This window comes from Dipodomys merriami, unplaced genomic scaffold (genome assembly GCF_024711535.1).
Source record: "Dipodomys merriami isolate MVZ:Mamm:240054 unplaced genomic scaffold, mDipMer1.0.p SCAF_14, whole genome shotgun sequence".
Lineage (NCBI taxonomy): Eukaryota > Metazoa > Chordata > Mammalia > Rodentia > Heteromyidae > Dipodomys > Dipodomys merriami.
The window spans coordinates 37576293-37604033 of NW_027202715.1; the positions used below are offsets into that span (position 1 = coordinate 37576293).

At 37.2% G+C, this 27741-nt stretch overlaps 1 protein-coding gene and 1 non-coding gene across 2 annotated transcripts; both read left to right on the forward strand.

The window, feature by feature from the left end:
* On the forward strand, positions 1-27584 carry LOC138826157 (cytochrome P450 2C5-like). Its single transcript, XM_070021255.1, has 9 exons — positions 1-264; positions 1212-1374; positions 1561-1710; positions 4217-4377; positions 6015-6191; positions 16067-16214; positions 20109-20296; positions 23329-23470; positions 27037-27584. The coding sequence occupies exons 1-9, from the start codon at positions 97-99 to the stop codon at positions 27216-27218; spliced, it is 1479 nt and encodes a 492-aa protein (XP_069877356.1). The 5' UTR covers positions 1-96; the 3' UTR covers positions 27219-27584.
* Positions 21990-22096, forward strand: LOC138826234 (U6 spliceosomal RNA). The gene has a single exon (XR_011371596.1). It is a non-coding gene; the product is annotated as a U6 spliceosomal RNA (small nuclear RNA).
* Positions 27585-27741: the final 157 nt, after the last annotated feature.

A 27741-nucleotide genomic window follows, 5' to 3' on the forward strand; every position in this document is an offset into this window, starting at 1 on the left:
TAAAGCACTAAAGATACAGGGCCTACAGTCTTGGGGAGCATTATATAAGGTCTGCAGCTCAAGCTCACAGTACTCTTAGAAGAAGAGAAGGCCTCAATGGGTCCGGTAGTTGTCCTGGTGCTGGTTCTCTCCTGTCTGCTTCTCTTTTCAATATGGAGACAGAATTCTGGGAGAAGAAAGCTCCCTCCTGGCCCCACTCCTTTCCCAATTATTGGAAACATACTGCAGGTTGATATTAAAGATATCACTAAATCTTTAACCAAGGTAAGTACTCTTCATGCTCTGACAAGAGATAAATAAAACCATCTTTTGGATTTACTGCTGAAGGTGTATGATTATTATAAAGCAAAATCCTTGTGTAAAATATTGTATACTTGTGACTCCTTCGGTTGCTTTTTTAATCATGGAATGAAGTAATGTATTACCTGAGTGGGTTATTGTCCATTATAATCTCAGTCACAAAATTGCAAATGTTATAGATGGTTCACCCCATTGTAGTTTAACAGTTGTGTTTATGATTGTTTGTTTCTGAAGGTAAGGAAAGGTTGTGATTGAATATTCAATCAAAAATGCTTATAGCATAAAATTAGTCAATGATTTTTATACAGAATCATCATGAAAGTTAACTTTTCTGAGAAACTGTGTGTGATTGAAAGGGAATAAATATCTGCCAGGATGAAATAACATAAAGACATGAGATATTTAGGGGAATAATGATGGTATCAGAATCCACCTGGATTTTTTTGCATAAAATATCTGTTTAGGGAAGAGAATGCTGTTGTGTGAGAAATTGTTTTGGAAAGTGTTTCATGTACTGGGGCAGCCTCTATGGGGCCCATCCTCTGTTTCTAATGCCAGTAGATCCCAACCTGCGCTTACCTATACAAGAACCTGTGCAGACTTTCAGAAAGTGAAATTCTCTGTTTCTTTGTGAAGCATGACAAGCCTGCTGTGTGTTTTGATGTGAAGATGAATTATAATGGTGTATCAACTGCCTGGTCCATTACAAGGCACAGTGTAGGCCATCTTTAAGTGACAGCTAGAACAAATGTCCTTTATAACAAATGAACTTTGGAAATATTTGAAGTTTTGTTTGCCAAAATATAGAAGCATAAAAAATACAATGATGGTATCAGTTTTGCTCAGGCTCACTCTGAGGAGCAAATAGTGACTTCTTTTGCTACTATTTTTTTTTTCTTTTCATTTTCCAGTTCTCAGAAGTCTATGGCCCTGTGTTCACTCTGTATTTGGGCATGAAGCCCACTGTGGTGTTGCATGGATATGAAGCAGTGAAGGAAGCTCTGATTGACCATGGGGAGGAGTTCTCTGGAAGAGGCAGATTTCCAGTGGCTGAAAAAGCTAACAGAGGCCTTGGTAAGTGTACATATTCATGTGTGTGTATATTTATGTGTTGGACAGAGGATGTGTGGATGAAGAGGATGGAAAAAGAGGACTGAAGGAATTTTTAGTCAGTGCTTGACCATGCCTGTGGCTGCCATCTGTCTGCTTCCTTTTCCTTGCTTGACTTCTCCATCCATGCTTCTTCTTCCTTTCATTTAGGAATTGTTTTCAGCAATGGACACACATGGAGAGAGATGAGGCGCTTCTCACTCATGACCTTGCGGAATTTTGGGATGGGGAAGAGGAGCATTGAAGAGCGCGTTCAAGAGGAAGCCCGCTGCCTCGTGGAGGAGTTGAGGAAAACCAAGGGTGGGAGCTGCTTTATATCACTTCTTTAGATAGGGATTTAAAAGGTCACATTCATTCCCTTCTGTCTCAGATAAGGATTCCTTTGTTTTCACATCAAAGATCATTAATAGAATTTTTCTTTTTTGTTTTATGCTGATACTGGGTTTGATTTCTGAGGATCACACTTCAAAGCCAGCCCGGGCAGGAAAGTTCATGAAACTCTTTGTTTTGTCTTTTTTTTTTTTTTTGGTCCAGTCGTGGGGCCTGAACTCTGGGCCTGGGCGCTGTCCCTGAGCTCTTCAGCTCAAGGCTAGCATTCTACCACTTAAGCCACAGCACCACTTCCGGCTTTTTTCCTTTTTGTTTATGTGGTGCTGAGGAATCGAACCCAGGGTCTCAGGCATGCAAGGCAAGCACTCTACCACTGAGCCACCTTCCCAGCCCTCCTGGGTTTGATTTCTGAGCTTTAAACTCTTGCTCAGCTCATGGCCGGTGCCCTACCATTTGAGCTACACCTCCAGTTCAAGCTTTTAGCTGGTGAATTACTATAGGTTTCATTGATTTGCATGGAATTGGCCACCTGGGCTGGGTCCTAACCCAATTCTCAGATTTCAGCAGCTTCCACCAACCGCACCAGTGTCTGGCTAAATAGTTGTTTAGAGTTTCTTTTCTGAAGGCTTAAGGAACAATGCTTCCCTCTTAGCATAATTCAGGGTACTTAGTGTAGTAATGACCTGAGGGTGCTTGCTATCAACCCTCAGAGACCCCCACATAGATGCAACTGTATGGTATGCTTATTTCCATAGACATTTCAGTGGTTTCTTAGTACCCATGTTTATAATTTTGGATTGTCATGTTGTGGTGTAAGCTACTGTTTTATTTCTGCTATTGTCTTTTAATATAATTCACATCAAAAATTATTTCTTAGCAAACATAGTACAGTTGCTACAGGTCAACATTATTTCTTCTTACCCAGTACGTTAGTTTTAATTTACATATTTTGAGTAAGTATGTGCTCTATCATGAATCTGCAGAATATGCAAATATAACACGATTCATTTAGATTTCAACTGTTACAATTTTTAATCCAGTCTTCTCTTACTATATTATAGCTCAGTTTTCAGATTTTCCTATCACTTTTCTCCATGTTTATTTGATTTCATCTTAAAATTTTTATGGCAATTACTCCCATAACCGAGTCCACTCACCTATTAACTGTTAGTCACAATGGGTACAATTGTCCACTTGGATTCTAAATGACCTGGCTTTTTAAATACATTCTTCCAAATAAAATGAATAATTGAAAATCAGATTTAACCTAGAATGACACACACACATGCAGTCATGGAAGTGGAAAAGCTCAACAACTTCCCAAATATCACCCCCTTCATAGTAAAATAAAACTTTTTCTGAGACCTTATACTCATTTCAATTGTTAAGTAGCCTACATAAATGCAACCAACTAAATGAATATTCTATAATCCTAACAACCTACACCAAATTTCAATGCCTTTACTTCATGATATTTAGGGTGAAGTAAACTCAGTAGCAATTTACATATTCATTATTTTCCCATAGCAATTTCACTGTACAGAAAATGAAAATATAATCCTTTTAAAAATCTGTCAAGGTAAGTCGTTATGTCGAAAACAAACTTTACAACTTTGGTGAGGGGAGGGAGGGAGGGAGGATTAGGTGGAGGGGTGGAGCGAGGATGGGAAGGGATGGGAAGGGGAAACACAGGAGGATGCTACAATGCTTGATAAGAAATGTACTCATTATCTTGTCCATGTAATTGTAACCCCTCTGTACAGTATTTTCACAATAAAAAAATAAAATTCATATGTCAAAAGATAGAATCTCAGAGATAGACAAATTAAAAATATATATAACATATTATTCATCCCCAAATTCCAATAGTTCAGCCCAGTCCATAAATAAAATTTACTGTTTGATTAGATTTACCATCTATTGATTTCCAAGGAGGGAAGGTTCTCTTTTAAATATTGAAATGAAAAATGAAAAAAACAGAAAAGTAATTTTATCTTTTGGTTTGCCTTACTGGAGATTAAATAAAAGGTTTATTACTTATTTTCCTCATACACCATGAATGCATTTTGCTTTTTGCTTTGGTTCCTTCTAGTATTTGAACTGTGGTACAATCTCTCTTTAGTTTCTCTCCATTGATTATTCAAAAAAGCTACAGTATTTTACATTCCCTTCCTTTCTTTCTTAGTGTTGTGTAGTCTACAGTCTTTGGAAATATATGAATTACTAGTCTGAATGGTTGACATCGGGGAATGAAGACTAAGCCTATAGGTAAAGGCAATTAGTATGAACTGACATTATTTTACTAGTTTGTTTGGACTGGCAATTCAAGCTTCAGGTAAAGTGACATTCCAGTTTAATGCAAAGGGGATATTTGGCTGGTAGGGCAATTTATAAGTAAAACATTATAAAAATTGGTAGAAATGACAAGGGCTGAGAATTTCATATGTATATTTCAATTTTGTTTCCAATTGTTCAGGCACACCTTGTGACCCCACCTTCATACTGGGCTGTGCTCCCTGCAATGTGATCTGCTCCATTGTTTTCCAGAATCGTTTTGATTATAAAGACCAGAACTTCCTTAACTTGATGGAGAAATTCAATGAGAATGTCAAGATTCTGAGCTCACCATGGATACAGGTGAAGCCAAGATCTTTTCTTCCTAAGAAAATACTTGTCTGTTTTTTTTTCAACAGAACCAAATTAAATAAAGAGTAAGTAGTAAGGTGAATACCTGGACATGACAATCCTACCTAAGGAATGGTAGAGTGCCATTCAGGAAGCTACTGATTATGGAAACGTGTTCTAGCATTTTCCCTATTCTATTTTTGTAGTAGCTTCAAAGTTTCTGGTTTTATATTAAAATCCTTGATCAACTTTGAATTCATATCACTACAGGGCAAGAAACAGGGATCTAATTCATTTTTTGAAGTTCCAAAATGGAACAATGAAGCTTTTTTGGAAGTGGTTTGGGAAGCAAGGAAGGGAGAGTAGCAGAGGAGGTGAGTCTCATCTAGATATATTGTATAGCTGGGCCCTTTTGGCTCATGCCTAAAATGCTAACGACTCAGGAGACTCAGAACTGGAAGATCAAGGATTGAAGTCATCCAGGACAGAGAAATCTGACAGAATCCATCTCCCAAATAGTCAGGAAAAAAAAAAAACAGGGCAGCACATATGGATAAAATAGTAGAGCGCCAGCCATGAGCAAGAAAGCCAAGCAAGAGCCTGAGTTCAAAACCCAGTCTGGCACCAAAAAGAAAGATACTTCTCATTTATATATGGACATGTCATAATGAAAGCCTCTGACAGCTAACTGATACTAATAGAAATGGAAGAAAAATAATACAAGCATTTGAGAAATATGTCTTAACCTATATTTTATACCCACTTAAAAAGTGCAAATATAGGATTGACTCAAACTAATGAATTCAAGCAATTAATTTGATATTTACCATTAAATCCCAAAGGTATTTTCCTCTAAATTACTTTGTTCAGTTCCAGAAAGATGCCTACTGGATCAATGGATATCCAGGTCCTTAGTGAAAGCTTACATTTCCCACAGCTTTGTTTTCCAATCAGACATCTCATATTCATGCTATTACTGGGCAGTATGACTTTTCTTCAGAAAGAAAGCATATTTGGGACAATGGAAGCTACTAATAATCACTGAGTAGTGTAGTCAGAGTATTTGCTGATTGTGCTTTGATCTGAGATGATGAGATAGTCTGGTAGAAATGATAAAATTGAACTATAAAAAAATCCTCACAATGTCTTCCCTTGTACTAATTTGGTGTGTCCTAAACTCTATAAAAAATAATAATTATGTGATCATGGAGAAGTCAGTTAGATGGTCTGGCATGAGGCTGAGTTTTAGGTCATCCTTGAATCTCTCTCACTTTTTATGTTTGGTTTCCCTTCAAGTGGGGCACCAGTGGCTTGTGCCTGTCATCCTAGTTACTCAGGAGGCTGAGATCTGAGTGTTGCAGTTCAAAGACAGCTCAGGCAGGAGAGACTCTGATTTCCTCAGTAAACTACTCAGAAAAAGCCAGAAGTAGGACTGGAACTCAAGTGGTATAGTGCTAGCCTTGAGCACAGAGAGGCTTAGACACAGAGCCCAGGCCATGAGTTCAAGACCCAGGACAGGACAAAGAAAAAAAATTCCCTTCGAGATGGTAGCCATATAACATTTCTATTTATGGCCAAGTTTTATATAATATGTATAGTATGTATGTACAAATATATTTTATTTAATAAGTTATTGTTTTTACTTTTAGATCTACAATCTTTCCCCTGATCTTATTGATTATATACCAGGGAGTCATAAAACAGTATTGAAAAATGTTGCTTATATAAAAAATTATATTTTGAAGAAAATAAAAGACCATGAAGAATCACTGGATGTTAACAATCCAAGAGACTTGATTGATTGCTTCCTGATTAAAATGAAACAGGTAAAATGTTAAAATATCTGCACAGTTATTTGAATCCTTGAGAATTTTGTGAGTAATTGGTATTATGAGGAATGTTTAAACTATCAGACCAGCAGTCCTTGAAAAAACCAAGTATCAATTATGTAAATTAATCTACACTAATCATCTTAGGAAACTTAAAAATAATTTATTAAATAATTAGAATATGTTTGCTTTTTTTATTAAGTTTTTTATTGTGAAAATACTGTACAAAGGGGTTACAGTTATATGAGCAAGGTAATGAGTACATTTCTTATCCAGCATTGTTGCCTCCTCCTTTGTTTTTCCCCTACCATCCCTTCCCTCCCACCTCTTCAGCTACACTCCCCCACCCCCCACCTTCCTATCCCTCCCACCCCACCTAAATTGTAAAGTTCATTTTTCAACATAGTGTCTTGTACATCTCATTGTTGCAATGGATCAATCTGTATCCCTATTTAAACAATTTGTTTTTTCCCTTCCCCTCCCCAAATTATACCAATATCAAATAGAGTAAAAACAGGTGTTATACCATGGGGGAAGGACATACAAAGCAACAAAAAAATCACGTGGTACCTTATAAATGCTTTAGAAACAATAGCAAGGAAGAAAAAAACCACTTGCTTTGCATAAAAAACCATTTCTTTACATAAAAAATCTAATCATGGAAAAATAGAAGTCACAGGGCAGGTGGAATAGAAACAATTGCCATGCAAGTTATTGTGTCATTATATAAAGATGTGTGTCACTATTATACATTGTATAGAAGAGAAGACCTTATTAGTGTGGACTTCCTGCATGTTCTGTAAGATAGAATTGGCCTTGAAGAAATAATTCTGGAAAGATCCTTAATTGTTCATAGCTCATCATCCTTTAAAAGTTTTTTTTCAATGTGGTATTTAAAATATATGTATGGGCTGGGAAGGTGGCTCAGTGGTAGAGTGCTTGCCTTGCATGCATGAGGACCTGGGTTCGATTTATCAGCACCACATAAACAGAAAAAGCCAGAAGTGGCACTGTGTGGCTCAAGTGGTAGAGCGCTAGCCTTGAGCTGAAGAACTGAGGGACAATGTCCAGGCCTAGAGTTCAGGCCCACAACCAACAATATATATCAGAATTATATTATAATACTTTACACATATTTATTAACAAATTAATTGTATAGTTGATTTTATTGTGATATTTTATAGATGCATATAATCTATTTTAATGAAATTCACCTCTCCTATTATGTTTACTACCCCATCTTCTTTGTATATAAATTTCACTGGATTTCATTATAATTTATTCACATGAACATATAATTAATATATATGTAGCATATGTATACAATAAACGTAGATAAGTATAGTTGATTCCTTATTCATTACCATAGGGATTACTATAACAAAGGTATGAAAGTCTAGTGTGAAATTACAGCATTAGCTTCTGACTAAAATTTAATCCTCCCTCCCTCCAATTGCATCCTATTTCAGTTTTTTTGTCACAAATTACATCTTTAATTTATTGGGTACCCATAGCATTCATCCATGATGATTGCCTCATTTATTATCTTAAAAATGAATATAAACTAAATATAAGTTGAGTATAAAAATAGTATTAACATTCATGTTTATCTATAGGGCCATATATAACAAGGATGTGTATTTCTTCATATGGCATGGATTTGTTGTTCAATATGTTTTAGTTTCTACTTAAAAGCTGACTACCCTTAGCACTTCTTGTATGATAGATCTATTCATGAGAGACTCATTTATCACTTTATCTTAGGAATATTCATTTTTTTCCTGTAAGACAGGAGGAAATGAGATGAAATTAGTGTTTTAGTCCATGACATGGAATCATTTCCACCTCTTAGACGTTCATTAATTTTTCAACATTTATACAGCCTAGATTATAATAGGCTATGTGCCCTAAAACTGTTCAATCTCCAAATTCATTTCTATAGATGGAAGTTTTAGTATTGGTGTTTAAGCACGCTATCCTAGAGTAATTTTACATTAAGATTTATGAGTAATTGTAATTTGGTGATCATATAAATGTATATAGAGTAGATATTACCAAAGTTTGTTTCACTTGACTAGTGTAGAAAGCACATGAAGTTGATATAGTCAAAGGAGATGACTCTTTTCCTAGCAAGTACAAATGTGGAAAAGTTCAGTTTATGTTAATTATTTTAATTACATATTATTAGACACACTACAAGTCATCTGGAGATTATGAAAGCATAATGGCTTTAATGTCAGTCCAGGGATAGCTAGAAAATGATGTATGTTGACCATTTAATGTTTTGCTCATTCAACATTGAAAACGGCAACCTTGTTGACAAGTTAACTTCACAACAGCTTCTCAGTCCTTGGCACTGATTTATCCATCCTCTCTCCTTTATACCAATGAGAAGTTAATATGAACACTTCTGGTCTTCATGATTACTGTCTCTTCAGCTCATGCATTCCTAGTCATTCCTTCACAGGTTCCCTAGACCACCTGACTTGGTGCTTCCCATCTGCTGGCCAATCTCATTTTAAAGAACCCATTCTTGTTCCTTGTGAATGGTAGGTTTTGCTGCCTTTAGCATTTCCTCTTTTTTTGTATATATTTTTATTGAAAGATACTGTACAGAGGGGTTACAGTTACATGAGTAATGAGTACATTTCCTATCGAGCATTGTTACTTCCTCCTTTGTTTTTTCCCTACAATCCCTTCCCTAACCACATCCCCAACTCCTCCCCCCTACTTCAGCCCCCCCCACAAAGCTGTAAAGTTCATTTGGAACATAGTGTCTTGTACATCTCATTGTTACAATGGGTCAACCTTTATCCTTATTTTGACATTTTGTTCTTTCTCTTTCCCTCCTCAAATTAGAAAAATGAATATATAAGATGCAGGGCACCAGTGAAAATGGGAACATACAAAGAAACAAAAAAATCACATAGTACATTATAAATACATTAAAAACAACAGCAAGAAAGATAAAAAACCTTTTGTGTCTATATCTTGGGGTTCATTTCACTTACCATCAACTTATATGGGCATATGTACATAGCTTTTGACCTTTTCAGCTTGTTCTAAACATATACTAGTTACTGCAAATAAGGGAAACCATGGGACCTATGTTTCTTTGGACCTGGCTTACTTCACTTAATAGAATTTTTTCCAAGTCTTTCCATTTCCTAACAAATGGAGAGGTGTCATTCTTTCTTATGGAAACATAGAATTCCATTAGATAGATAGAGAGAGAGAGAGAGAGAGAGAGAGAGAGAGAGAGAGAGAGAGAGAGAGAGAGAGAGAGAGAGAGAGAGAGAGAGAGAGAGACCACATTTTCATAGCTATGGTAAATAATGCTGTGATAAACATAAGTGTGCTTGTAGCTTTGGTATGACCTTGTTTGTGACCGTTAGGGTAAATGCCCCAAAGTGGGATTGCTGGGTCATAGGGGAGCTCTATGTAGAGTCTTTTGAGAAACCTCCATACTGCTTTTCAAAGTGGCCAAAGAAGTTTACACTCCCACCAGCAATGCAGTAGGGTTCACTTTCGCCACATCCTCTCCAGCTTCTGTTATTATTAGATTTCTTGCTATTCTAACTGGGATGAGGTAGAATCTCAATGTTGTCTTGATTTGCATTTCTTTTATGGCTAGAGAAGTTGAGTATTTCTTCATGTGTGTATAGGCCATTCTTATTATATCGTCAGAGAAGTTTAAGTCTTTTAGCCCACTTATTAATCAGGCAGTTGTTTCATTGAGGAATTGTTGTTGGGGGATTTAATTTTTTGAGTTCTAAGTACATTTTAGATATGAGATCCTTTTCTGTTGTATAGCTAGTGAAGATCTTCTCCCAATCCATGGGCTTTCTATTGATCTTGCAAGCTATGTCCTTTGCCATGCAGAACTGCCATGCAGTTTAATGCAATCCCATTTGTCCAACTTTTCTTTGTTTGTTGTGTTTCTGGCTCTTTATTAAGAAAAGTTCAGCCTGTGAAAAGGAGCCCTAGAATTTCTCCTATTCCTCCCTTCAATGTTTTCAGGGTGTTTGCTTTAACCTCAAGGTCTTTGATCCATTTGGAGTTGATTCTGGTACAGGGTGATATATAAGGATCCAGCTTTAGTTTTCTACAGGTGTTTAACCAATTTTGCCAACATCATTTACTGAAGAAGCTGTCATTCTGTCATACTGTTTTTTGGCTCCCTTATCGAAGATTAAGTGGCCATAGGTCTATGGGTTCTTTTCTGGGTCTTCAGTTCCATTCCAATGGTTTTCAGGTCTGTTCTTGTGCCAGTACCAAGCTGTTTTGATTACTATGGCTTTGTAGTAGAGCTTGAAATTTGGTATTGATATTCCTCCAGGACTGTTCTTTCTGATAAGGATTGATTTTGCTATTCAGAATCTTTTATTGTTCCATATGAATTTTTGGGTTGCTTCTTCTATTTCATTGAAGAATGAGGTTGGATATTTATAGGTATCACATTGAATTTGTAGATAGCCCTTGGAAGTATTGCCATTTTCATGATGTTAATCCTCCCAAGCCAGGACCATGGGAGGTTTTTCCACTTCCTTAGTTCTGATTTAATTTCCTTTTTCAGGTTTTTAAAGTTGTCATTGTAGAGGTCCTTCACTTCTTTAATTAACTCCTAAGTATTCGTGGGGGGGGGGGAACTATTACAAAAAGAGTTACTTCCCTGATTTCAGCCATGCTTTTTTCATTGTTGGCATACAGAAAAGCCATTGTTGTTGTTGTTGTTGTTGTTTTTGGTTGGTTGTGGGACTTGAACTCTGGGCCTGAGTGCTGTCCCTCAGCTCCTCAGCTCAAGGCGAGCACGCTACCACTTGAGCCACGGCGCCACTTCTGGTTTTTTCTGCTTATATGGTGCTGAGAATCAAAACCAGGGCCACATGCATCAAGGCAAGTGTTCTACTACTGAGCCACCTTCCCAGCCCAAGTCACTGATTTTTGAGGGTTAATTTTATACCCTGCTAATTTGCCAAAATTTAAAATCAGCTCGAATAATTTGGGAGTGTAGTCCATAGGCTTCTTTAAATAAAAGATGATGTCATCTGCAAGGATCGAGAGTTTTACTTCATCTGTTGTTATTTGGATCCCGTTTATGTTTGTATCTTGTCTTATTGCTCTAGCTAGGCATTCTAATACTAAACTGAAGAGAAATGGAGAAAGTGGACATCTTTGTCTTGTTCCTGAGTTTAGAGGAAATGCCTTTAGCTTTTTGTTATTAAGTGTAATGCTGGCTGTACGTTTGTCATATTATATTGAGGAATGTTCCATGGATTCCTAGTTTTTCCAGAGCTTCCATCATAAAAGACGTTGGATCTTTTCATATACTTTTTCTGCATCTATTGAGATAATCATGTGGTTCTTATCCTTCCTCTTGCTGATGTGATGAATTATATTAATTGATTTGTGTATATTGAATGAGCTTTGCATCCCTGAAATGAATTCTGTTTGATAATGGTATATGAATTTTTTTATGAGTTGTTGAAGCTGATTGGCCAAGGTTTTATTGAGAAGTTTTGCATTGATGTTTATCAAAGAAATGGGTCTACAGTTCTCTCTTTGATGAGTCCCTGCCTGGTTTTAGGATGAGTATTACTAAGGCTTCATAGAGAGTTTGGTAGTGAACTTTCACTTTCAATTTCATTGAAGATTTGGAGGAGTATTGGTGTGAGTTCTGCTTTGAAGGTCTTGTAAAATTCAGCTGTAAATCCATCCAGTCCTGGGCTTTTCTTGGGTGGGAGATCTCTTATTGCTATTTCTATTTTGATGCTTGATATGGGTCTGTTAAGTTGATTTAAATCATCTTGGCTTAGTTTGGACATGTCAATATTATTAGAAATTCGTCCATTTCTTCCAGATTCTCAAACTTATTATCCTAAATGTATTTGGTGACTAGATATTTAAAATTGTAATATTCCCCTCAAAGAGAGATCCCTTATTTAGTATGTAGCAACCTTCTTTATCTCTTGTTGCTAATTTTAATTTGAAGTCTATTTTATTTAGTATTAGGATTGCAACTTCCACCTGTTTATGGAGGCCATTTACTTGGTAGATTTTATACCAGCCTATCACTTTCAGAATATCTTTGTTTTTGTGGGCTAGGTGTGTCTCTTGAAGGCAGAAGATAGAAGGATCTTACTTTTTGATCCAATCTATGTCGCTTAATTGGAGACATAAGTCAATTAATATTGAGAGTTAGGACTGAGAGGTGTTTGGTAGTTCCTGCTGTGTTATCTACTTTCTTGGGGGCTGTGGCAACTGGATTCTTCCTATGATTCTTATATTCTCTGTTTGGGGGCTGTTTCTTGGCCTTTATTGTGCTCTTGTTGGTTTTCTAAGTGTAGGACATCTTTAAGTATCTTTTGTAGGGCTGGTTTGGTGGAGATATATTGTTTCAATTTTTCTTTGCTGTGGCAGGTTTTTATTTGTTCTTCTGTTATGAAGGAGATTTTAGCTGGATACAGTATTCTTGGTTGATAGTTGTTTGTCTTTAGGATTGGCATACATCATTCCAGGCTTTTTTTGCTTTCACTGTCTCTGCTGAGAAAGCTGAAGTTATTCTGATTGGTTTCCCTTTAGAGGTGATTGATCTTTTCTTCCTGATAGCTTTAAGGATCCTTTCCTTGGTCTCATTTGATCCTGTGTGGATTACAATGTGTCAGTGGGCTGTCCTCTCCTGGTCTGGTATATTTGGGGTTCTAAAGGCTTCTTGTATCTGAATGGGCCTATCTTTTTGCAAGTTTGGGAAGTTCTCTGCTGGGATCCTCTTAAATAAATTTCCTAGACCTTTAACTTTTGTCTCTAGGCCCTCCTCTACACCCATAAGCCTTAAATTAGGCCTTCCAATGGTATCTTCTAAATGTGGAACAGATCTATTGCATTTGCCTTCAATACTTATCTCTTCTTTCTCTATAATGTCTAGGCTGTCTTCAATCCCAGGGATTCAATCTTCTCCATCGTCTAACCTACTGTCAAGACTTTCTACTTCGTTTTTCATTTCCTTTCCTTCTAATTGATCAGCTTTAATAGCTTCAAATTCTTTGTTGGAGCTTTGTTTTAGATCTTCTATGGACTTCTTTAACTCCTTAATTTGGTTTTTAGTCTCCAGTTATAGTTTCATTGGAGTTCCTTTCCTCCTGTTGGGCTGCATTCAGGATTCCCTTTGTGGCCTCCATGGATTCCTCCAGCTTTCTGTTTGTGGATCTTTGTTTATTCTCATCTCATTCATGCAATTTTTCTGTTAGCTTCCTCACACTCACGAAATTCCTGTATTAATCTTTGGTTAGCCTCATCATGCTCCTGCATTTCCCTATTACCCTCACACAGAGACCTTTGCAGGCTTAAATCTCTTCATTCAGCATGCTTACCAGTAGTGTTTATAGAGCATTTTGGAACTCTCCTCTGGATTATTCATCAACTGCTTTGTTGTCTGTTTATCATGAGTGGGAATTGTGATTCCTGGACTTGTCTTTTTTTGTGCTTTTCCAATTTGTTCTGCCCATTTGGGTATGAAAGCAAGAACATTTTTTTCAAGGCAAGTATCAACCACAGCCCTGTAATTGCACTGATTGTTTGAAGCAGTCAAAATGAGTACAAATACAATCTAGTTCAATAGATACAATCTAGTTCAACAACAGCTAGGGATCAATGGACTAAGAAAGTCAAAGAGGGAGTTAGCAGACCAGAAATTAATAGGTTTAGGAAGAATTGTGGGGAGAAAATAAGATTAGAGAATGTGGGGAGCAAAAAGGAGAGAGGGAATTTAACCAAGACCTAATTTCAGAGAGAGGAAAAGGATAGAAATAAAGAAGAGACATAAAGAAAAAAGGAAAAGTTTAAAATTAAAAAAAAATATATATAAAAATAAACACTTAAAAGTATATAAGTATGAAGAAATAATACTACAATTAAAGGGGTTAAAGCTGAGAGTTTATGAACTGAGTAATCTATATCTGAATTAAGTATACATACAGTGAAGTATAAGGTCTAATAATCGAAGACAAGCATATATCTGGGGATGAACAGAACAGGAATTAAGTCATGCAAAAAAACCCCAAAAAGGACCAAAATGGAAAAGAGTAAAATAATTAAACACACACACACACACACACACACACACACACACACACACACACACACACACACACACACACACCTAAAATAATGATGAGAAAAATAGAAAAGTAAAAATTTTAATTAGATAGAAACAAGAATTCTTCAATTTTTTTGAGGGGAGGGGGCGGTGGGATCTTGTGTCTCCCCTGTGTCTGTAGTCTTGGTTTGCTTGTGGTGTTTGGTTTTCCTGTGGCTTGACTGTTTTCTTAAGTCAGTTTGTTTGAGCAGGCAGACAGCTCTGCCTTATCAGGACTTTGTGATCCTCCCAGTGGGAGGGAGATCTGTTTTGAGTATCACAAAAGAGGGAGCTGGCTGTTTCCTCTAGCTTGGAGTTGCTGTGATGAGGCTAGGTTGTAGCAGGGTTGAAGCTTATCAGCAATCAGTAGCTTTTCCCTGAGGGGCTAGCTCTTGAGACACACAGCCCAGCCTGAAGCCATTCCCAGGATTTATGTTTACTGAGTTTCAATTGTTTTTCTTTTACCCCTCCTGATGCTGGGTCTGCTGCCTGTGCTGCAGTGGGGAGGGGCAGCCTCTGGCTCCATTTACCCAGGGAAGAGAGTCACTCCTCCAAAGGTGGAGCTTCCTCAGCCTGGGAAGTGCAACTTTTCCCTGTGTGTAGCTAGCCCTGCAGGTCAGGTTCCTTCCAAGGTCTGAGTTACATGCTAGCTGCTCTGGCTGTGTCTGTGTCAGTATCAAAGTTGGAGTTCTTCTCTCATGGTGGTGGAGGGGCTATCTTCCCACCGCTACTCCTGAGGAGTGAGGATGTCTTGGGGATACTCACACCTTTCCCTTGGTGTCCAGCCCATCCTTGATCTGTGACTGTCTGTGGTCAGCAGGATGAAGATTTCTGTTCTTTGTCAGTTTTTGCTGGTGATCAATAGAATCCGTTCACACACCACCTCTGGTACCTTTGTCCCAGGCTCTCTTTTTGATATAGTGACCACAGTAGCAGCCGCCCCCACCACCGCAGACACAGGAGTGCTTGAATCTGTCTCCTTAACCAATATCCCTGGTTTTTTTCTCTCTGACTAAACTTTCTGTACTATGGTTGCGTACTTGGTGTGACTATCCTTGGACTTTTCACTGGAACATTTAAACTGTTTTCTATGCAAGAGCTTGTTTATCCCTCAGCTTTGCCTAGGCCATCTTCCTCCAGACTCTACCTTTAGCATTTTCACAAGAAATACTTAGCATATGTAAATTTTTGACACAAGATGTTAAATTGGAATAAGGACTCATGCCTATAATCCTACAACTCAAGAGGCTGAAATCTGAAGATCAAAGTTTGAAGCCAGCTTCATACCCATTTAACCAGCAAGAAGTGGAATGTGGAGTTGTGGTTCAAGTGGTTTAGCACTAACCTTGAGCAAAAATGATCTAGGACAACACCCAAGGCCTGAGTTCAAGCTCAAGACCATCAACATCATCAATAAAAAAGATGATTGCAAAATTTACTTAAGACTTGTAATTCCCTAACTTTCCTACTTTATTACTCGATTTTCTTATCCTGTAAAAATTAGAGAAAATATAGTTATTAGTGGCTTAAATGAGTGGTGAGTTTCATGATTTCAAATAGAGTCGCAGTACAATATCAGTGAGAGTAGAGACAACACAGTAGCCCTGAAACCCTGGGCTCAACTACTGTCACCCCTGCCATGTCATTGTGCATTTCTCTTAGTGCTTTACTCTCCAGGTTTATGTGAGATAGTGTAGATTCACTATAATCACATGTGCTGGTAAATATCCAATCCTAGGAACAGAAAAATCTGAAGGATCCATCAGAATTTACTACTGAAGGTTTGACAATTGCTGCATTGGATTTATTTGGTGCTGGGACAGAAACGACAAGCACAACACTGAGATACTCCCTGCTGCTCCTGATGAAGCACCCCCACGTCACAGGTAGGTGAGTTTCAGGAAAACATGGGTAAGATGCTGCTAGAGACTTGAAGATATGTCTCACAATTCAACATCCCATGCTACCAGCTGTAATCAAAGAGAAGTGATGAGAACAAAGCAGTAGGAAAAACAATAAGATTCTCCTTTGGTGTCTTGATTTTATAGAAGGTAATTATTAGGGGCTGGGAAGGTGGCTCAGTGGTAGAGTGCTTGCCTTGCATGCCTGAGGCCCTGGGTTCGATTCCTCAGCACCACATTAAGCAAAAAGAAAAAAGCCGGAAATGGCGCTGTGGCTCAAGTGGTAGAGCGCTAGCCTTGAGCTGAAGAGCTGAGGGACAGCGCCCAGGCCCAGAGTTCAGGCCCCACGACCGGACCCCCCCCCCCCCCAAAAAAAGAAGGTAATTATTAGAAAACAGTTCTAGCATAAATTGATTTTAGACCAGAAATTCCAGTTTTTACAAGAGGTCAATTCATCTATATACTTTTCCTTATTCTAACAATTCTAACGCTGCCATAGGACAAGAGAATTCTTGTCCCTATGCATCAGGAGAAGTACTAGAATTTAATGAGGCTGTCTGAGATAAATTCCATTCTGGGACATGTCCCCAAAACAGAGACAGAAGCCATACTTGAATGAATTGTAAAATTTCAGAAGTCTATTTCCAAAAAACTTAAGTCTGATAAAGTTAGAATTTCACAAGGACATTTGTATTTTTTTATCTTTTACAATGTTATTTTAAATTTAAAGATTTTTACTTGGGAAACACTGTGTTAAGATTTAGGAAATAATGATAAAATAGTTTCAAATAAGGATTAGTCCTCTGAGGGGAAAAAAGTAGGAAAATAGTAAACAGAAGAAGTCTTTACCAAAAATCTGACCTTCAGAGTATATGTAATTGTGATGAAATAACTGAGCCAGACACATGATGCTTTCATATGAATGTTATAGCAAGAAAAGTTCAGATAAAAGCAAAACCAAGCTACAACTCTAAAATTCCCATTAAGTTTAGAAACAGCAGGTGTCACTGGGCACCAGGGGCTCACATCTGTAATCCTGGCTACTCAGAAGGCTAAGACATGAGGATTTAGGTTCAAAAGCCAGCCGTGATAGGAAAGTCCATGAGACTCTTCTCTCCAATTAAGCACAAGAAAACCAGATGGGACACTATGGCTCAAATGGCAGATCACTTACCTTGAGCAGAAGAGCTCAAGGACAGTGCCCAGGCCCAGAATTCATGTCCCATGACAGAAGAAATGCAGGAAGGAAGGAAGGAAGGAAGGAAGCAAGGAAGGATGGAAAGAAGGAAGGAAGGACGGAAAGAAGGAAGAAAGGAAGGAAGGAAGGAAGGAAGGAAGGAAGGAAGGAAGCAAGGAAGGAAGGACAAGTGTCAAAGAAGATAGAAAAAGAATTTAACAAACAGACTTTCCATGCTCAAATTCTCACCACAGCTTCCACTCATCAGGTATAAAGAAAGGTTGTCTTTCTAGAGAAATTTGAACCTGCAAAACTCTGTACTCAGAAATTTTGGGTAAAGGCAGTGAAATGTAAAGATGAGTGGCCCAGTAAAGCCCTCTTGTTGTTTATATTGCATAAGTTTCTATTTCTCTTGATTCCTGAAATTGATCAGCTAAGTACATCCTCCAGAATGAAGAACTTTAAGAACCTCCATTTTCACCAATTTGATAGAAAATTATCTCCAAGTGTCGAGCAGAACAAAGGGAATAGAAGCATCCACTCCGCATAAGTTGTAGCATTCCAGAATACCAGGATTAGAAAGATCATCACAACTTTCAGAAAGACACAACTAGGTCACATGTAAAGAGAAGGTGAAGATTGTATCAGAAATCTTAAGAGTAACAACGACCTATGTATTGATGAGAAAGGGTGGGAGAGTTAGACTTCCCTATCAGCCATAAACTTCATACCCCATTTTCTCTTTTTTCTCAAAATACCATATAACGTATTTCATTCAGTTATCTAAAGCCAAGACAAAGAAAATCATGGACTCTAGAAACTGGGACAGAAAGGTCATGGGGTGTTCTGAGACTGTCACTGAGGCTGCTAGAAGCTCGCCTTAGGAAGCACCCACATGAGAACAAACCAGAAACCAACAATGCAAGGAGGGAGCGGAGACACTGGGAATGAGAGACATGACCAAGAGTCTGATTCTCCACTTTCTGATTATGTATTGCTAGACATTTCAAACACCTCTTCGTGTACTTGCAAATAATTCTAACTCAGGAAATGGAAAAATCATGAACTGATATGGAAGACAAGAGAAGAACAATAAATGGAAAACAATCTTAGTTTCCACCCAGGGAACAATATTTCTGTAGCCAGAATGATTAATACTGGTTTAAAACCTCAAATACTATATCTAGTCTATCATTGTTAATGAAGTGAGGAGAAATGTGGGTATGTAGCACCATGTATCTATTTATAAATGTGGCTAAATATATGAGATTTAGATGTAAATTTTTATTTCACATATTAGGAAATCAATAAATACTCTCTAAAAGTGATTTTAAAAAAGCCCAAATGGGCACCAGTGACTCCTGCCTGTAATCCTACCTACTCAGGAGGCTGAGATCTGAGGATTGTGGTTTGCAGCCAGCCCAGACAGGAAAGTTCGTGATACTCTTATCTCCAAAAACTACTCAGAAAAAGCCAGAAGTGATACTGTGGCTCAAGTGGTAGAGGCTCAAGGACAGAGCTGAGGCTCTTAGTTCAAGCCCCAAAACAAGAAAAAGAAAAGAAAAAGAAAGCATCATTATTTAGAAACCTGAAGATAATTTTCCGAAGCAGATCCTAGGATGCCCAATATGGCTATCATTAGAAAGTGATTGGATAATGGAAGTATTACTGCACATTGCTCATATGCATACATGAACACACACACTATTTTTATGTTAAAAAATAAAAAATAAAATTTCTTTCCTATTTTTCTTTGAGAACTATCATTTCTTCCTCTGCATTTTATTATTGTACCTTAATTGTATATTTAATACTGATACTTCCATATCTGCATACAATATTTTTTTCTATTATCATTAAGTTGTTGTACAAGGGGTTTCAAGTTAATACATCAATTCCTGAGTTACAATGCATCTTGATCAATGTCACTCCTTATATGTACTTCATTAATATTTTTACTTATGTTGTCTGTTTTTAAAATATACTCTTACTATACTCATATCAATTACGGAAGCTAAATTCTCTTTTTAAGACACATCATTTGTTCTATAAATTAATAGAAATTGAAAATAATGTTATGGTAAAATCATCTCTTATCCTATTTTATGTTAAAGTTTGGTTTAAATATATTATATTTTGCTATATATATAGCAAAATAATTCTGAACTAGAACAAAATGGGAATATTTTATTAATATCTTAAAAGTCATACTATTGTCTTAGAGCCATTTATTTTATTGTGTAGTCCATGAATTATCATTCATATTTGTGGAGATTAGTGAAATCTAGAGATATAAGTGAAGATAATAATGCCCTCAAAAATATACTTTTATTATTAATATTTTATTTATTTTGTAATGTCTTATTATAAGTATGTAGTACCTATAGTAACATACTTCTTCTATGTCAAATAAAGGTATTTTACTTCAATATATAAAGTATATTACATGTACATTAATAATCTTTTTGGTTTTGTGGGTTTTTTAACAAGAAGCTAAACTTTATGGATATATTAATATATTATAAGGCTACTTAGTAGAAGACTTATGTGAGCATATACTGAAGTATTAATATTCCATGGAGCATGTATTTTTTACATCAAATCTTGTTCAGACACATTATCACAATTTATGAAGCACTGACTGACTATGATCAATGTGCCTCTTTCCTCCTGTTTCACCATTTCTTATTATGTCTCACCAGCTAAAGTGAAGGAAGAGATTGACCGTGTGATTGGCAGGCACCGCAGCCCCTGCATGCAGGACAGGAGCCAAATGCCCTACACAGATGCTGTGCTGCATGAGATCCAGAGATACATTGATCTCCTACCCATAAGCCTGCCCCATACAGTGACCCGTGAAGTTCAGTTCAGGAACTACATCATTCCCAAGGTGAGCTTGTTTCTTGACTGCTGAGCCTCCATAGGAAGCCTGAGTTCCTGAGTTCACTCTGAGATTCTTCTCCTGGACACCACATGAGAGAGGTGGCAAAATCTCACAGTTCTCTACTCAGGAGAGTTTGTGTTATAGAAGGTTTGGGTTGTATATCTATGCAATAATATCCCTGGCATATGGCACTGTGAATTTTCCAATTTTGTTCTGCCCCTTAAATTCTTTTGTTTTGGGGTGGTCCTTCCTATTGGCTATTTTGTATTTGTATTGCATTTTATTTTTAATTTGTATTTTGTATTGGCCTTTGTATTTCCAAATGAATGTTACAAGTATATTTTTATCAAGTTCCCAAAACGCTCAACTGGAATGTTTGTTATGACACAGTAAAATTTTAGATAAATTTGGGGGAAACTGGACTTCTTCAATTCATGAATAAGTTATACTCCCAATTGTCTTATGTTTTACTTTACAAATAGTATTTTGTTTTCAACAGAGTGGCTTTCAAATATTTTCATTGACTTTTTCAAAATACTGAGTGTTTTGATTGTTATTATTCTTTTTTAGGGGTGAAGTGGGTCTTGGGGTTCGAGCTTTGGGCTGGGACTGTGTCTTGGAACTCTTTTTGCTCAAGGCTGGCGCTCTACCACTTTCAGCCACAGCACCATTTCCAGTTTTCTGGTAGTTAACTGGAGATAAGAATCTCATGGACTTTTCTACCTAGCTGGCTTATAACCACGATCCTCAGATCTCAACTTCATAAGCAGCTAGAATTACAAGTGTAAGAGACCACTGCCCCATTTGAGTCTTACTCATTTTATGGTGCCTTTGCTATACTTTTTACATAATATGTAGAAATATAATTAGTTATTCTGATGACATCATAATAAGTAAACTCATGAAATTTATTAGACATTACCAGTGATTTACTGCAGATTTATTTGGAATTTTAGAGTGCATTACCATAATATCTGGGTTAATATTTTTATGCGGGCTTTTCCAATTCTTGTGTCTATAAATTTGATTTGCTGAATTTTTGCACTGCAGCCAGGATGGTGTAAATAAAATCGGTGATGGTGGTAATCTTTGCTTCAAGTTTGGTATCTTTAGTAGATTTTGGGAGAGGTTTTTAAAAATAATTTTAGGGAAGTTTACCCTATATTTTTATGTACGAATTTTGAACATAATTACATTTATATTTTGAATGAGATCATTTCTCTGTAATGATTCTTCTTTTTAAAGTTTTTATTATAATACTGATGTGCAAAGAAGTTACAGTTACACAAGTCAGGTAGAGTACATTTCTTCTTGGACAATGTCACTCCTTCCCTGGCCCTCTCCCAGTTTTTCCTTTCCAACTCCACCCACAAGTTGTACAGTTTATTTTCAACATAGTGTCTATTGAACTACACTGTTACATTTGTTCACCCTTTGTCCCTCCATTTCTGTGCACCTCCTTACACTACCAAAGACAGGTAAAGAAACAAAATCAAGAGAAAAGAAAACAAAAACAGCAAAAAGACCAAAACTCTTGTTTTCATTTCATGCAGTTCATTCCAATAAATATTACTTTCTACAATCAGATGCACGTAGACATTGAGCCTTTGTGCTCCTCTCCTAAAAGTATCCGTCTGTGGTCTCACTGTGTGCGGATCCCTAGGATTCTTCTTTTTATATGTTTAAAATTTTAAGCATCGTGCTGGCTTAGGCAGCACATATACTAAAATGAGAACAATCCAGAGAAGATTGGCATGGCACTTCTATAAGGAGGACACTCAGATTTGTGAAGCATTCCATATTTTTATCAAAACAAATACCAGAAAATGGAAACATTGGAGTAGGGACAAATGAGGGCACAGGAATGGAGGGAGGAAGGGTGAGCAAATGCAGTCACTGTATTCTAGATGGGTATTCATAGACTTTCCATTACTTTATTACCTCCTTGCTTTTAAGGTTCTGCTGTTGAGAAATCTGGTGTTATGCTGATGGGCTTGCCACCACAGAAGACTCATTGTGTTTCTTTAGAGAGATTCTTTTCTGATATGATCTGTTAGCTGTCCTAAAGTCCTCCTGTATCTGGATTGCTAAAGATTTAGGAAATATTCTCCAATTATTTTACTGAATATTTTCTTATTCCTTTAGCATGGGCCTCTTCTTCTTTCTCTAGCCTATTTTATATGTTTAATCTTTCAAGTTTCCCAGATGGCTTTGTATGCTTTCTTCATTCTTCTTTACTTTTCACCTAGTTCTTCATCTGACTATTCTAATATATCTACTTTGCCCTTGAGCCCTGATATTCTGTTTTCAATTTGATCTACTCTTCGTCATTGAGTTTTTTACTTGATTTATTTAGTTTTTCATTTCCAAAACCTTACATTAATTTCTAAAGATTTTTATATCTTTGTTGAAGTCCTTGTTGATATATTGCATTGTTTGTCTTATTTATTCAGCTGTTTATTTGTATTATCTTTGAATATACTCATATTTTTATATATGTCTTTATTAATTTTCGCGGTCATTCTTATAGTTGTTTTTGACATCTTGGGGTCTTCATCTTCTTCTTCAATACCCTTTGCATCTATTGCTATAGAATTGTTAAATGTTAGACATAAATGCCGTTTTTTATGTTTTCTGTGTTGCTATTCATCAGATCTGAAGCCATTTCCTTGATTGAAATTCTTCATCACCTTTAGGCCAGAAGATTGAACTAAGTGATTTTCATTGTATATGTCACTCTATAACTATTTTGTATTTGTTGTTCATGGAACTTAAACTCAGGGCCTGGATGCTGTCCCTGACCTTCTTTTGCTCAAATCTAGTGCTCTAACACTTTTAGCCAAAGCATTACTCCAGTTTTCTGGTGGTTAATTGGAGATAACTGCGCATGATAACTTTGAACTATAATCCTTCAATCTCAGCATCTAGTGTAGTTAGGATTATAGGTATGAGCTGCATATATATATATATATATATATATATAGATATATATATAAAACTATAACTTAGCTTAGCTTCTTGGTGTATGTTGTTTCCAGGGCACAAACATATTGACATCATTGACATCTGTGCTGCACGACCCCAAGGAATTCCCCAATCCAGACAAGTTTGACCCTGGCCACTTTCTGGATAAAAGTGGAAACTTTAAGAAAAGTGATTACTTCATGCCATTCTCAACAGGTAATAAAATTTCATTCCATATCTCAAGATACCTTTGGGGGGAAGGATGTCAGTTGGAACCTATATAAAGCCTCCTTGGGGCTGGTGTATTTACCCTAAACTCATGATTAGGAGCAGCACTCTCAATGCCCATGCACTTTCCTTGTTCATGTTGCATCTTCACTGTTTGGCGCTTCAGTTTCTCTGTGCATTTCTTTCAAGTTCAACAAGTAAAGCAAACAAAACTAGCAAACTTTCTTTACATATATCATAATGATCTTTTCTTAAACAGTGGGTACACTCACAACGAGAAAGATGATTTCATCACGGGCGCCTCCCACATCTTTTTGTGGCATTTGTCACCTCCAGGCTCCTCTAAGGAATGATTGACTCCCAAAAGGCACAGAAGAGTACCAAAGGAGAGCAAGGGAAGATAGGATTTGTGGGGGGAGAATTAACCCATTTGTCACTTTCTTGTACCCCAATATTAAACAGAAAATGGACTAAGCAACATTCTAAGACATTGGGTACTTCAAACAGGACAGATAGTAGACAGAAGACACAGCAGAACATTTTTTTTTTAATTGTCTGTCTCAGTGACTTTTTTTTTTTAATTTTTTTATTGTAAAGATACTATACAGAAGGTTACAGTTACATGAGTGGGGTAATGAGTACACTTCCTCTTGAACATTGTTACCCCCTCCATTGTTTTCCCCCTACCATCCCCTCCCTCCCTCCCTTCCCCAAGGTTCTTTTTTTTTTTTTTTTTGATTGTGATTAAGTGATTACTTAATTTCCGGAAATTCACAGTATTGTGGAATAATGATGCTCATTTAAAGTCACAAGTTCATTCTAACTTTCCTGGAGCAAATTGTCTATCACAGGCTGTAATATATAACGGTGCTCACATGTTATATACCATATATGTGATCAGCAGCATGGGGATATTTGGTAGTGGTTCAACCAGATGAGTGGGAGTTCTTTGTTTCTTAAGTCCTGTTAGTTTTGTCATATCACCTAACATTTTGGATTTATCATCCATTTATCAGGGAGACCATGTACTGTTTGTCTCTTCGTTCTTGGCTTACCTCGCTCAACATGATTCCTTCTAGCTCCATCCATTTCCCTGCAAATGCCATTATTTTGTCATTTCTAATGGCTGCATAATATTCCATTGTGTATAGATACCACAATTTTTGGATCCATTCATCTGTGGTGGGGCATCTAGGTTGTTTCCATATCCTAGCTATTACAGCAGAACATTTTTAAGTAAGTCATGAAGCACAAGAATAAAACATTTACTCTCAACCAAGAGTGTCAGAAAGTGTCACATAATCTTATGAACATATCAGGAACCTGTGTCAGATATCCCACAATGATAACAGAGCACTCTGTTCTTCTTTTGATCTAAAACATGTGTCTTGGATATTGTATCTCCACGCTGTAGTATGTGTGCTGTGTGTCTGGCCAGGGAGGAGCCTTCCTTCACTGACACTGTGACTTTTTGTATTTTTTGTTTGTTTGTTCAATTATTTTGATTTTTTTGTTTTTGTTGGTTGTGGGAGCTTGACCTGAGGGCCAGGGTGTTATCTCTGACTTTTTTGCTCAGAGCTAGAAGTTTGAGCCACAGCTCCACTTCTGATTGAAGATAAGAGTCTCACCCACTTTCTTACACATGCTCACTTCTAATCACAATCCTCAGATCCCAGCCTTCTGAGTAGCTAGGTTTGGAAGCATGAGCCACTGGCACCCAGCTAATAATGTAACCTTTGACATCTGTCTTATATCTGTCATTTAGAAACCATGGGGAAAGGCAGCAATCTCTCTTCAAAAATTCACTTTTTTTACACACAGGCAAACATTTTAAACAATGAGAAAATTATGCTTTCAAATGATTTTGAGCATCAATGAAAATCTGAATATGATATTTGGGAAAGTTAAGGCAAGATTTCATTGCTTGAAAGGACACAAAGAGTACAAAAGGGACATGAAAAGTGCTCTGTGTATTGATGCCTGTTCATTTTACAGTTTTGCCAGACTAGCATATTAGTAAATCAGCAATAGGTAAGTATTAGCACATGGGGTGGTGAATAAGACTATTATAAAGCACAGTGATAGTGAAGTGACACAGGAAACCTTCCAAAATGGAGAATGGATCTTTCTGGATCTGGAGGGAGTGAGAAGATGTGAGAAGGGAGGACAGGAAAGTACTGTATGATGAGAAAATGGAAAGTTGGGATGTATTAAAATGTAAAAAGTGTTCATTGAGGAACTGGAAAGGTGGCTCAGTGGTAGAGTGCTTGCCTTGCATGCATGAGGCCCTGGGTTCTATTCCTCAGTACCACATGAGCAGAAAAAGCCAGAAGTGGCACTGTGACTCAAGTGGTGGGGCTCTAGCCTTGAAAGGGAGAGCTGCAGGTCAGTGCCCAAGCCTAGAGTTCAGGACCCAGAACTGACCCCCCCAAAAGTGGTCATTGAGTATTTTCCTGGAGACAGGCCACATAAGCAATAGGAATTATTTTCTTAGAACATACAAAGTGTTTCATGGAAACCTGAACTCAACATTTTTATAAATAGAATAATGAAACCTTGATTAAAATTGTAACACATCAAAATCTATTATTATTTTAATTTCTCACCAACACTTCTTGAAGGAATAATTAGCATCTCTAGTTAATATATGAAGAAACTAGGGCTCCAATAGTTTAAGTAACTCAGCCACATGGGTACTTAGTGACAGAGTCAAGATTTGACTTCTGAGTTCACCAGGAAAGCAGTGCTTCTCACCACTACTTCCAAGTGATGAATTCCACTTGGAGTGTCAGGTAGGTCTATGTCTTCCAATCCTGCATATATATTTCTATACATACAAAAGTTTGGAGGAAATCCCAAAGTATATAGTTACAGGCCTTCTTGGTAATTAGAGATAATATGAAGAAAGAAGGAATGGGAATAGGTCTACAGGTTGAGGACAAACCATATTAAATCCTCATCTCAACCATGGGGAAAAAATATGATTGGAAGCTTAGTTGTATTCCAGAAGTATGACTCCTCTCTTTAGCAGAGAACCTAACTGACTTAATAATTCAGCACCCTCCAAATTGGCATACAGAGAATGAGACAAGGGAGAACGGGAGAAGGGAAATTTTAAAAAGAGAATTTATCATGTAGAAATACTTAATAAAAGGTTAACATGAAGATGGTGATCTGTTTTTCTTTTAAATATAATTTAGTTTGGTGTAGTTTGCCTTTGGTTGTTTTAAAAACAGCATGTAAAAAAGGTAGCTCAAATGGGTTATCAACTCAAGATTCTTCTTTCGTAGCTTCCTGTGGTAGAATTACAGGTGTGCACTGCTATTCTCAGATTTAAAAAATAGTTCAATGATGTAATAGTTAAGATTGCGTGTTAGTAGACAAATTGTCTTACCTGTGTTCCTCCATGCATCCATCTGCCATGCATTCGGTAATCTTTGACACTTTCTTTTGTCAATTACAAATACAATGTTTCATACTTTCACGCTTACATACAAAGAGTCAGTTCTTGCTTTGACTTTTTTTTTTTTTTTTTTTTTTTACAAAAATTTCAGGCAAACGGATTTGTGTTGGAGAAGGCCTGGCCCGCATGGAGCTGTTTTTATTCCTAACCACCATTTTACAGAACTTCAACCTGAAACCTCTCATGGATCCACAGGACCTCGATACCACTCCTGTTCTGAATGGGTTTATCTCCTTGCCACCATCATACCAGCTGCGCTTCATTCCAGTGTAAAGAAGAGCTCTGCTGTCTGGCTCCAGCTGTGCATCAATCTGCAGTTCCCTCCTCTGAGCCATCACTCACCAACTTCCCCTGCCAGGGATGCTTTCCTGTCCTCCCTTCTCACATCTCCCCTCTCCTCCAGATCCAGGAAGATCCATTCTCCATTTTGGATGGTTTCCTGTGTCATGGCACTGTCACATCTTTAGTCTCTTGTGCAATATAATAGTGTTAGCAACACCCCACCCACATGCTAATACTTCTCTAATGCTGATTTAGTAATATGCTAGTATGACAAAACCAAAAAGTGATTACTATGTGACAACGTAGACTCCTTTCTCTCTATATTATCCATAATAAATATTACTTTTCATGCCTGGATCATTCTTGGACTGTCCTACTTTGTTCAAAATACAGTGAAGCAATGAAACAAAATAGAGTGCCATGTTGTCCACATTATGGCAAGCACTGGGAATGGGAAGGGGAAGATGGCAGGAAAACTCTTTGTCTATGTCACCTGTCATATCTGGAGATGTGG